This window comes from Diorhabda sublineata, chromosome Y (genome assembly GCF_026230105.1).
Source record: "Diorhabda sublineata isolate icDioSubl1.1 chromosome Y, icDioSubl1.1, whole genome shotgun sequence".
Lineage (NCBI taxonomy): Eukaryota > Metazoa > Arthropoda > Insecta > Coleoptera > Chrysomelidae > Diorhabda > Diorhabda sublineata.
The window spans coordinates 6,156,573-6,170,421 of NC_079486.1; the positions used below are offsets into that span (position 1 = coordinate 6,156,573).

At 31.4% G+C, this 13,849-nt stretch overlaps 1 protein-coding gene across 1 annotated transcript; it reads left to right on the top strand.

The window, feature by feature from the left end:
- The first annotated feature begins 13,012 nt into the window (after nt 1–13,012).
- On the top strand, nt 13,013–13,636 carry LOC130451919 (uncharacterized). Its single transcript, XM_056791274.1, has one exon. The coding sequence runs from the start codon at nt 13,013–13,015 to the stop codon at nt 13,634–13,636; it is 624 nt and encodes a 207-aa protein (XP_056647252.1).
- The last annotated feature ends 213 nt before the right edge of the window (nt 13,637–13,849 follow it).

The window sequence follows — 13,849 nt, forward strand, 5'->3', positions numbered from 1 at the left end:
AGAACATTTAATTTTCTACAACTTTGTCATTTAACTTTTTCTATAAGACTTCTATAAGACTGCCAGAAATCGAGATAAACCGTTTTTCATCGAACTATTATTTTTTTTGTTCCAAAAATTATCAACCAAGATTTATGTGTTGATGAATTGTGAACTTTTAATACGAGGGCGGTTCGAATATAAGGTAATAACCTTCAATGGTTACATAATTTTGGGATTTCTTCAGAAGGTTTTTGATCCTTGGACAACTTGGACAAACTCCTCCATCAAGATTCAACTTCTTCACGAGCTCTTAAGAGTAGATTCGGAGAGACGTTTGGAGTTTATTCAAATCTTCATGAGGAATTATGATGAAAATCGAATATGGAATTATCTTAAATTGTTTTTGATGTCATTATTCAGACAAGAATCCTGAGAAAACAATCGTAGATGAACTTGAGATTTTTAGTTGGAATTCAACTAGTTTTGTTGGTTTTTAATGGAAACTTTTTGGTGTGAAAACTTTCTAATTCTCGTGGTTAAGAGACGCCGCGTTTGGGGTAAAACTTAGGTAAATAGTCGGACCGAAAATTACGATGTTTAAAGAACGAAGTATGTTTTCACGGCAATTACAATTGTCTACAACTTCATATCATAATCTAAAATGTTCATTATTTAGTTATATCTTTTCACTTTTTACCGTTCTGTAAAGGAAATAAATCCTATTCTGTAGGATTAATTTATAGAAGTTTTTATGTAATTTCAATATCAAAAAAATACGTTTGTTTAGACCGTTCCATATATGTATGCAAATCAAATTAGTTTTTCACATAAAAACACAGTCAACCACTTTATTTTCATTTTTCTTTAATATCGTACAAATTTATTTCAATTTTTTTTTTTTTTGAAAATATTACTTCTTGATACGATATTTCGAATATTTAACGCAGGCGTTTAAGAGTTATTTTTTATTGTAGGCATGCACGTTTTCCTTATTGTAGTAGGAGTTCGCCTCTCTCTTCTATTCGAATCGTTGAACCGTTAACATCGAATACAGGGTTGTCAGATTGAACACATTGTAATATTAATTTCGAATTGTTTCTTTTTTAAGTAATAAAGTAAGTGAGTTTTCACTCGTGGTACTTTTGCTCAACCCTAATCAAGACATTACACCATGTGAGTTTTTTCCAAAAATAAATACAATAAACGGCTATAAAAACTTGTTGTTTGGATTGTCTACCTCAAGTTGTTTGAACTTTAATTAACTTGCTTCACGATGAAGAATATTATTAAGGAGCTTTTATATTTTTTCTGGGAATTGTGATCAAATAACTTATAATCGTGCGAAAAAGAATTAATAAAATACAAACTGAGTTTTGAATTTATAAAACTGTTCGTGCAATAACGAAAATCTCAAAAGATAATTAACGCTTCCTTGCGAACTGAATAGTAAATAACTTGTCCAGGTAAACATCAAAATATTTAATTTTCAGAATCAGTTGATTATTCAAAAGTATGAATAAACAACAACAGTATACAAAAAATAAATTCCTTGGAGTTACTAAATCGAATAAAGTTACATTTGATTTTTTAAAAATTAGTTAGAGAAAACTTTGTAAGTAAATAAATGAAGTTTCCGTTTGTTGATATATTGGAATGAATTTTACATTTAACGAATAGCACTTGTCAAATCGTTAAGCAAAAAAGCGGGCATTTCAAATCGCTAAAGCTTCGTAACAGAAATTTAACATTTCATAATAACTCTTGCGAATATTTTGTTCATCCCCAAAGAATATCGAGTTTGTGTGTAGTTTTGCCCGTTTATCCAAGGATAAATTCGAAAGAGAATTTTCTCCTGTTTCAATACGAAATTACTTGTAATGCAAATACAGTTTTATTATAAAATTTCGTTTCTATATACGTGTATTATAACAAATTTTAATCTCAAGACTTCCTCGAGGAGCTCCATATTCAAAGCATCTTATTGTTTCCCATATGGGATTTTACGATGGGTCCAGTATAAGCCCAGACTTGGACCAAGTGTCCTAAACTTGGTGGGACTGTGATTCAAACCTGATTCGGCTAGCGTATAACTATCATTTATGTATCCCAATAAAGTTGGGCTAAATTATAACTATTATTTATGTATCCCAATGAAGTTGGGCTAAAGTATAACTATCATTTATGTATCCCAATAAAGTTGTGCTGAAGTATAACTATCATTTATGTATCCCAATAAAGTTGGGCTAAAGTATAACTATCATTTACGTATCCCAATAAAGTTGGGCTAAAGTATAACTATCATTTATTTATCCCAATAAAGTTGTGCTAAAATATAACTATCATTTATGTATCCCAATAAATTTGGGCTAAAGTATAACTATCATTTATGTATCCCAATGAAGTTGGGCTAAAGTATAACTATCATTTATTTATCCCAATAAAGTTACTCTAACGTTTTTAATAAAGTTTGTTTTGAGAGTTATTCACTACGCATAACATATTGTGGGGTTTTATTCTAATATGATTGGAGGATTTTATTGGGGAGTATGGGAGACCCAAAATGTTTTATTTTCATTGGTTGTTGTTGATTTATCTATGTCAAACGATTTGACCACACTTTCGTCCTTTTTTTTATTTCGTTTAACTTATTTTATTTCTTATTTATTCAATTAATGAGTCTTTCTGTGTGTCTTTCTGGTCATGTGGATATTTTTTTCATTGCAATTTCAAATTAAACACTGTCTCAGTTCTACCATAAGATAACTTAGTTTAGTAGTTATTTCCGACTCTTATTAAGGGGACCATCGTCATTGGAAAACCGTAAATTAGCCGCATTACAACGAGGTCCCGTATCAACTTCCAACAAAATCTGACCTAGAGCAGTTTCTCCAAGACTTATTCGACAGGTAGAGACTAGGGGATTACTATTAATGGAGAAGTGCAATTCCGAGGAATCAGCTACCAAGGCACGTCTTTCCCGAACAGAACTTCAAGATCAAAAAGGGTTCATCTTTTTCTTCTCGCATTTTACATAAGTAAACAGTTTTATTTAGAACATGGTTCTGTTTTGTAGTGAAAACTTTCTTTCGTTCGTTTAAAACCAATTGGTGAGTCGAAAAATAGACATTTGTTTTAAGAAACTTTTTATTCCAATTAGAAATCAAAATTTGTTCGTACAAACTTCAATTTTCCAAAAATAAGATGAGATTCGTCTTTAGAAACTTTGTTTTTCAAACAGCAAACCAAAATTCGACTTCGGGAATTGCCATTTCGATAAAAAGCAAAATTCGTCTTTAGAAACTTTGGTTTTCGAAAACAAAAAAATATTGTCACAGGAGACTTCTTTTGCAATTAGAAACCAAATTTTATTTGTACAAATTTTATTTTTCCAAACAAACCAAAATTGGTCTTCAGAAACTTTGTTTTTCAAAAATAAACCATTGGTTTTCAGAACTGTCGTATTCGAAAAAACAAACGAAATTTGTTTATAGAAACCGTTTTTCCCAAAAATAAATTGTCAATTATCATAAAAAAATATTGGTGGATTTCTAGGAACCAGAAATACATAACCTATAAGGAAAATAAGAACCGAGATTATTTTATATATCAAACAATACATGTGAACGTCCATTTTCAAAATGGAATAATTTCGACTATCAAATCAACAATAATTTTATCAACGATCTAATTTAATGAACAGCTACAACAAAATTTCTCTGTAACACAGTTTATAAAGCCGATGAGGAGGTTCACCTTTTGTTTTCCATTTCCAACTTTTTTCCCTCCACGCTTTTATTTATTTGGGAGGATGAATTAATAAAAACGTATACAACGTAAAGTTTTACACTCCGTTAGAACTTCATGTACGTCCTGGAAAAAAGGGAGACATCAAATATCCCCCAAAATAAAATACGTTGCGAAAAATATTCCAAATAAAAAATTTCTCAACGAAGTCGTTTTAGAGAAATTTTCAGTGGAGTGGTTGCTCCCACAAGTACCTAGCCTGACCTAGACATGTCTACTCCTTATATTTTAAGCCACTTTTCTGGACATTCGAATTTCATTGTGTATGAAACGCTTTGGGATATCTTGACAATCAAAACGATTACCACTCGAATAATCGATCATAATCGATTTTTAGCCAATTACGTTTCTCAATTCGTAAAACTGAATGAATTATTATGTTCCAATATTTGTTGTATAAAATTTTATTTTCAAACTTTCTACTGGATATTGTTCGTTTTATTGGGTGTTCGTGATGTTTTTTTATGACTTTTTGAAATTTAAAATATCTGTTTTTGACTAGGAGACATATCCTGCAATTTCGGTTTTTAATTCATTACATACTGTTTGTTCGAAATGTACAAGTTTATTTTGATATACAGCGTACTGCAAGGGATTTATTTATAAAAAGCAGTGGCTATATAACCAAGCAGACTAAATACATTGTTCACGCCGATGTAGATTGACGCGCGTTTCGATAACCAAGTTATATCATCTTCAGAAACTGAAGATAAACTGTTTATTCTAAGAGCATTTACGCCCTCGAAACCTCCCGCATAGATATCTGATTTTTCGAAAGCTTTGCCTGACTTGTGTATAAGTTTATTTACTTTCTTATTTTTTAGACCTTTTAATATGTTCATACTTCTAAGTTTTCTTGATTTTTGGAGTCTTTTATTTTAAAAAACTTTTTTAAAACTATTTAAAAAAAAATAATGTCATACTAAATATGTAGTTGGTAGTAAAATTTAATAAAAGAACGTCTAAAAACGTACAAAAATATACAAAAATAAAAGTAACGTGTAAGTCTTACGTTAAACTAAGTCAAAGAAAAATATTTAACAGTGTAAAATTTATTTTAAAAAATGGTACTTTCGTTGTTGTTGAGTTCCAACCTAAAATTCATCACCCTCTATATGTTGAAAACGATAAAAAAATCAAAAACAATTGCTCATAATGGATAGAACAAATTCTTAGAAAAATATAGAAAACCAAACACGTTTATCGGTTAAGTAATCACGCCCCGATTCACATCAATTTGCTTTTTTTATGGTGCACGCCCGCTTTTTTGCATTTATTTTCTACGACACTTTTTCAATTAGAGTTGATTGGTTCGTGTTTATGTATCCATCTTTTCATAGCGAGAGGAATAAATATGCATTTTGAAAATTGAAAATGTAATAACAACTGGTATACATTACATTTTATCACAAAAAAAACATCCAAAAACGATAATGTATAAATTAATTTTGATATATTTTCCGCGTTCTGATCAACCCTGTTTAACAGAGTTATTTGATAGATACTTAAGTTTCGTGATACGGCAACACTGATGTGAATATGTCAAATCTGTCATTGTCATCATAAAGTTTGACTTTTTAATGGCTAACGTGTTGTTTACTACGATTTTCGATGTAGATTAAACTAACTAAAGAATGTTGACGAATTCGGTGATGAAACCCAATCTCGAGGACGTTGTTATGAACCCACGTTTCATCTATAACATATAAAACGATTCTATTTCTGTGAAACATTGTTAAACGATCGATGGAAACATCTTCGCGTCGATGGTTTTGTTTCAATGTGCGCAAACGCGGCATCCATATTGTACACTTTCTAATTTGACCGATTTTTTATCAAATTGCTCTTTTATTAGGTTAAGTTGAATGAAATTCATATTATTCATCAAATCTCGTATAAGAGTGAAATTTTTTTTAAATCTGTTGATTTCATTTTAGATTTTAAACCACGCAGAACATTTTATAAAGAATAATTTTTTTTCGTCATATCAACAATAAAAAAGATAGAGTGGGTAATTTAATTTGTTATATGTTTCTCAGTGTACTTTTATATAGAACATGGAAATTCGTAATAAAAGTTGCAGACGGTGGAAGAATGAAGCTGTTAAAGTAACGGCGATGTTCCGAAACTATAATTTTGTATAATGTTAAAAAAAAACAAAATATATATATTTAAATAAATTTATTATAATATTATAATAATAACAGTATGAGCTCTAATAGTAACTATTCCAACATCATCTACATTTTCGGAATCATTGTCTGGTTTTTCTTTACGATTAGAAGTATCGACTGCGTCTTCATCGAAAGCTACTTCTAGTTGAGGTACTGTCGTATCTTCGTTATCATTTTCAATAATAGTACCCAGTTTGAGATTTCTTGTTTACAACTAGAAGGTTCGCTTAACATGATAGATACATTCAAATCTTCAGCGCTTCTTTCAACTGGACTCACGAATCTAACGGTTTTCTTAGATTTAGCTATTATCGGTTTATCAATGTCGGTCAACGTGGAATTCACCGACTGATTCTTCTTTATGGATTTAGCAAAATTACTATGATGTGAAGGTGATTTACGGATTAGGCACGATTTACTTTTAGTTATAACGATCGAATCGTTGGTATTAAGACTTTTTCTACGTAAAGAATGTCTTGGTGGTACACGAGGTAATTTCTCCAAAAGTACTATGGGGAATGTACATTCCGTTTGCGTGGAAGTATAGTTGGTTGTTCTTCTTAATATATTCATGTTCATTATTATAGTAAACGAATCAGTGATTATGACAGGTGTCAAAACAGATCTGTCAATTTTGATAAATAAACTGTCAATTATTGTTGTAGAACTAGATATTAGAATGTGGGTTTTTTTACGTGAAAAGCAAACACAAATTTCGATTAAATTTTGAGTTTATGTGAAAAAAATTTTGAAATAAAAGTTATAGATCTTTTAATTTTTTACAACTTTGTCATTTAACTTTTTTCTATAAGACTTCTATAAGACTGCCAGAAATCGAGATAAACCGTTTTTCATCGAACTATCATTTTTTTTGTTCCAAAAATTATCAACCAAAATTTATGTGCTGATGAATTGTAATCTTTTAATACGAGTGCGGTTCGAATATAAGGTAATAACCTTCACTGGTTACATATTTTTGGGATTTCTTCAGAAGGTTTTTGATCCTTGGACAACTCGGACAAACTTCTCCATCAAGCTTCAACTTCTCCACGAGCTCTTAAGAGTTGATTCGGAGAGACGTTTGGAGTTTTGTCAAATCTTCATGAGGAATTATGATGAACATCGAATATGGAGTTATCTTAAATTGTTTTTGATGTAATTATTCAGACAAGAATCTTGAGAAAAAAATCGTAGATGAACATGGAATTTTTAGTTGGAATTCAACTAGTTTTGTTGGTTTTTATTGGAAATTTTTTGGTGTGAAAACTTTCTAATTGCCGTGGTTAAGAGACGCCGCGTTTGGGGTAAAACTTAGATAAATAGTAAGACCGAAAATTACGAAGTTTAGAGAACGAAGTATGTTTTCACGGCAATTACAAACTTGTCTACAACTTCATATAACACTCTAAAATGTTCATTATTTAGTTATATCTTTTCACTTTTTACCGTTCTGTAAAGGAAAAAAAATCCTATTCTGTAGGATGTAAATCAAATTAGTTTTTCATATAAAAACACAGTCAACTACTTTATTTTAATTTTTTCTTTGAAAATAATTTTTAATATTTTCATAAATTTTCAATTATTCTATATCTAAATAAATTCAGAGCATTTTATAGTTTTAATTTTTCTGTAATTACTACAACTGATGATTAAAACATATACGTATTTAATTAGATCTGTTCCGGGGACGTTTTTCTATAAAACGCGGTTATCAATAAGGATGATCTAACAAGATAATATCTGCTATACTTCAGATCCTATTAAAACTTCTATCCTCTACTCTAATTATTATTTTCCTATCAAAATCTATCAACGTCTCCAACAACAAACAACAGAATCATTTATTATTTGTTTCTTATCAAGTAATACGTCGTTTTAGATCCAAATTTTAATATTATGGAAAATGTTTCCACCTTAAGAACTAACTGTTTCTTCTCAAAAAAGGCGATTATTAATGAACATTTTTCCTCTGCAAGTGAAAATTTACATCTTGTACTATAATCATTTAATTCCACTTAGAAAAACGATTATTTAAGTTGAACCCTACTCCCATGTATTTTCTAGTTGTAGGGTATGGCGCCATGCAAATTGAAAAAGTATAAGTCATATAAAATTGAAACTAGTCTACATCGTCTTTTGCTGACTGAAAAGGCGGTTCGAAAACGTGATAAAACTTTATGTTTATAGATCAACGTCCTTGAATTCCTTTACTAAACTTTAGAAGAAAATATTTCTAAATACAACATCCTTAGAATTGAATTACAAAGTTAGATAGTCAACCAGATGGTTCAGAGACGGAATTAGCAAAAAAATAACCAAACCTGAAATATGACTTTAAGAAAACTATTAATGTATCAAATATTTTGGAAATCTGGGCAAAACATCAAGCATTTTTCAATCAAGCAGCGATTAGAGCTCTAATATCTAAACTACTACCCTGCAATGGATTCCGCGACACATTGTATTAGAGGGTAACGAAATAACTGACAGAATCTCTAAAATAGTAGCAAGCATACCCTTTATCGAACCTGAATTAGTCTGTGGTATTAGCTACAGAATCATAAAGAAACCGTTGAAGATGGTGGTAGATAGACGTTTCTGGGACAATCTACGCAGGCAAAACTCATGCGGAAAGTTAAAATCAGAGAAAATATGTTGAATGTAATAAGAAAGTCATCTAGTTGCTTGATGCTCTATCTATATTCTCTGGAGGTGTCAGATACCACCTGGAAGCGTATGGAACAGAAAACGAGGATCTGTAGACATCCCACATAAAGATTGGGTTCCTCAGTATGCATTTACATTAGTTATCTCGAAATCCGGAAAGCCACCATTCGGACTTCGGGAGACCGTGGAGGATTTCAACACATTTATATAGCTTGTAGACTTTTATTACTTTTTTGGGGGGGAAATCCCTTTATTTTTATTAGTATAAAAAAGAAGAAAAATATTTCAAGGTTATAATAATTATGTTGGAAACAAATAGTCAATTGTAAAAAACAAAATATTTTCTTGGGGTAATTTCAGTTAAATTTGACATTATCGCATTTGTATGTCAAATATTGATATAAATTGGAAACCGATATGTCTAGGTTGAGAAAAGAGAAGCGTTGCTTTTGCGATGCAATTAAACCGGGTCCTTTGAGTTATAAACGCAAAATTATGGAAACTTTGAGAAATGAGCCACACGCTACGGATAGTAATACCGATACGTCTGAAGATGGTGACTTTTCTTATAAAAAAGAAAATGTTAAGGATACAACTAAGAATAGCGAAAGAGTTTTGTTAATTGAAGCACAAAATGTAGATATTCAGAAACATTAATATACAATTTCTTAAACTATTACGATTATTTGTATTTAGTACCAAAGCTCCGGCAGTTTCTTTTCAAGCCCCTTTCAAAGTAAGTTCATCCTCAAAATTAAGCTTATTCACCAATACCTTCCATTTGTACCTATCTATAGTTATTAACCCCTAGTTGCACATCCCTTTTCTTTCCATATCAAACTTCACACCATCTAATATCTTTGGATCATTACTCTCGATTATCAAACTTTTATTTTCATTCTCTTTTTTCATTGTTTCTTACATAAATGTATCATAAACTTTTGTCTTTAAACAGCCCCTCAAAAAAAAATTTACGTATTTTCCTAAATTTTAAAAAAACATGATAGAATTTTGCTTAAAATTAGATTATAACAGACTAAAAAAATATTTTTCTTACGGATGTTTAGTACAATGAACTCTATTTGTAGAAAAATCTGCGGGACTTTGAGCCGTAAGGGATTTTTTAAATTATTATAACTGTGTTAACGAGGGAAACCATTAGCTTTTGTTTGCACAACTCCGCGCGCGATTTCTCAGGTTGTTGTGTCAGAAATATGCGTGACCACAAAACTGAATTTTGCAACTATCAAATGTTAATAATCATGTCGGAGCTGCGATCAAAGCACTGCTACTAAATGATATAAAAAACGGAGCTTAAGTTTTGGATATACCTCGTAGTATTCAAAGCCTCATGATATTTCTGACAATTTCGAGTTTGATCAAAAATTACATCGTATGAAGATCAAAAATTAATTGAATTTTGAGTTTTAAACTGGTATTCGTTTAAACGTAATAGCATCCCAAAAGCCGTTGGGTTATAAAACTACGATGCGCATTCATTGCCATTTTTGAATTACCCAATAAAAAAAAAAGAATTAAATACTTGACGTTTCTTGAGCAGAAAGGATTTTTCAAATTTCAAAAATGTTCATTTGTAGATTATATAAACCTAAGAACTTTTGATTTGAAGTTCACTCAATAATTAAATCAAAGCCCATTGTTCAACACGATCCATTTTGATACTGAATTCGGTCTTACGACGTTATTAATCTTTATTTTTGTTAATGAAGACAGTTGAGCTTTTGGACTGTGCAATTTATCTCGAAATAATGCTTGAAATTGGCCTTTTAATTAATTAGAGAGAATCCAAAAGAGCTGATATCAGATCTCATCCTTTCAGAAAGCTTTCTCAAACACAGCTTCGTTTACCATGTGAGTTTTTTTCAAAAATAAATACAATAAACGCCTATAAAAACTTGTTTGGATTGTCTACCTCAAGTTGTTTGATCTTTAATTAACTTGTTTCACGATAAAATATATTATTAAGGAGCTTTTATATTTTTTCTGGGAATTGTGATAAAATATCTTATAAATCGTGCGAAACAGAATTGATAAAAAACCAACTGGGCTTTGAATTTATGAAACTGTTCGTGCAATAACGAAAATCTCAAAAGATAATTAACGCTTTACTGAGAACTGAATAGTAAACAGATTGTCCAGGTAAACATCTAAATATTTAATTTTCAGAATCAGTTGATTATTCAAAAGTATGAATGAACAATAACATTAGAAAAAAATTAATTCCTTGGAGTTACTAAATCGAATAAAGGTACAATTGATTGTACAATTAGTCGGAGAAAACTTTGTAAGTGAATAAGTGAAGTTTCCGTTTCCGTTTGTTGATATATTATTGGAAGGAATTTTACATTTTACGAATAGCACTTGTCAAATCGTTAAGCAAACAAAGCGGGCATTTCAATTCACTAAAGCTTCGTAACAGAAATTTAACATTTCATAATAACTCTTGCGAATATTTTGTTTACTCCCAAGGAATATCGAGTTTGTGTGTAGTTTTTCCCGTTTCTCCAAGGATAAATTCGAAAAAGAATTCTCTCGTGCTTCAACAAGAAATTACTTGTAATGCAAATTCAGTTTTATTAAAGAATTTCTTTTCTATATACGTGTATTATAACAAATTTTAATCTCAAGACTTTCTCGAGGAGCCACCAAGTGTCCTAACCTTGGTGGGACTGTGATTCAAACCTGGTTGGGCTAACGTATAACTATCATTTATGTATCTCAATAAAGTTGGGCTAAAGTATAACTATTATTTATGTATCCCAATAAAGTTGGGCTAAACTATAACTATGATTTATGTATCCCCAGAAAGTTTGGCTAACTTATAACTAACATTTATGTATCCCAATAAAATTGGGCTAAAGTATAACTATCATTTGTTTATTCCAATAAAGTTGCTCTAACGTTTTTAATAAAGTTTGTTTTGAGAGTTATTCACTTCGCATAACATATTGTGTTGTTTTATTCTAATATGTTTGGAGGATTTTAGTGGGGAGTATAGGATACCCAAAATGTTTTATTTTCTTTGGTTGTTGTTGATTCATCTATGTCAAACGATTTGACCATACTTTCGTCTTTTTTTTTATTTGGTTTAACTTTTTTTATTTCTTTTTTATTTACTTAATGAGTTTTTCTCGCACGTTTTCAGTTTGTGGTTTAACGAAATGGGTCATGTGGATATTTTTTCATTACAATTTCAACTCAACACTATCCCAGTTCTACCATGAGATTACTTAGTTTAGGATTTATTCCCGATGAGAATACTCTCATCATTCCAGATTTTTATCAGGAGTGAGTGAAATATTGATCTTGAAAGACATGTATGTGACTATATTAGCTCTGCTGGAATACCGTTATTGATTTCTTCTAATTATCTTCTAATTACTTCTTCCGTGATATATAGTGTTAGCTATTCTATATTTTTCTTGATTTTCTATTAAAGTTAAATCATTAGTCCATCCCCTCATCTTATCCTTCTTCAATATCTTGTTTCTTAGACCTTTTGATTTATAAATACAACTAAATGTTCTTGATTTTAGGTCTCTTCTGTTTCAAAATTATAATTTATATCAATATGAATAAGCAAATGGTCAGTGTCCAAATCATATTTTGATAGACTTAAAGAAAAGTCGAAACTTCAAAATCTACCTTTTAAAAACTATCACAAAAATACTAATTTTGAAACAGAAGAGACCTAGAATCAGGAACCTTTCGATGTATTTAAATATATATATATATATATATATATATATATATATATATATATATATATATATATATATATATATATATATATATATATATAGTCCATATTAAGAACATTGATGCTGTCACTAGCCAACAAGAAGTGGAAGCTGCTATCAGAGACATCGACAAGGGAAGAAAACCAACAGGAGACATAAGAGTTAGCTCTTTGAGGCCTGACTATGGTGGGACACAAGCAGCTACCGTCTTTATACCAAAAGAAACTGCCGATAGCCTACACAAAATGGGCAAAATAAGAATTGGTTTGGTCAACTGCAGTGTGAGAGAAAGGGTGAGAGTGGACTCGTGTCATCGATGCTGGGAAATTGGTCATATGGCCAAATTCTTCAAGGGCCCTGTTAGAACATGACTGTGCATACAATGTGGGGGAGATAACCACCAGAAAAAAGACTGCATGAAAGACGCACACTGCGTACAATGCAACATCCCCGGTCATAGGCCACTTTCCCTAAAGTGCCCTTTAGAGAGGCTGGTACATAGATATTAATATAGATGCAGCAATTTGCTTACCAGCAAGCAAGCACATATCGATACAAGGTTGGGGACAGGGAAATGGATTTGTCTGGATTGACTGCATCAAAATCACTATATATAGCTGTTATATGTCGCCAAATATAAGGCTCGAAGAGTTCCAACATTTACTGAATGAACTGAAAAATAGTATAGCTACACGGAAAAATAAGTGCCTGATTTACGGGGACTTCAACGCGAAATCAATGATGTGGAACTCAACATCAAATGATTCTAGAGGAGATATTCTTTCTGAATGGGCCTCAGAACTAAACTTAATTTCACTGAACACCGGATGTGAACCTACCTTCCGTAGAGGCCAAAGCTGTTCCATTATCGATATAACATTCGCGGCAACCAATATAGCGCCTTTAGTAACGAACTGGAGAGTGTCTGAAGAGGAAAATCTTACAGACCACAATTACATTTATTTTGATATAGCTATTAAGAAAGATAGTGTAAGAACGAAGATGAAGAGCCGCGGCTGGAGGGTGGATACGACACAAATGGATTACTTCATAAATGAACTGCGAAGCAAATTACCACCAAGAGAACAAACCTTAAAGCCAGAGAGATTAATTGAGAACATCAGCCATGCATGTGATAATACATTCCAACGAAAGGGTATCCCAAGTGACAGGAAAAAACCAGCTTACTGGTGGTCAGCGGAAATCGCGAAACTTGGTAAAAATGCCTTACACGGAAGAGAAATATGACAAGGCTCCATAAAAAACCAAATATATCGCAAGAACAAAAAGATACATCTCGGCAAGCCTACAAAGAAGAAAGAGCGCGGCTAAAGAACGCCATTCCAAGACCAAAACAGGTTAAATGGAAAAGGGTCATTGAAGAAGTTGAAGAAGACCCATGGGGATTGGGATACAAGATAGTGATGAATAAACTGAGCTTGAGATCACCTCCTGCGTTGT

Coding starts and splice junctions, on each gene's coding strand:
- LOC130451919 (XM_056791274.1), top strand. CDS start 13,013: ATGTCGCCAAATATAAGGCTCGAAGAGTTCCAACATTTACTGAATGAA.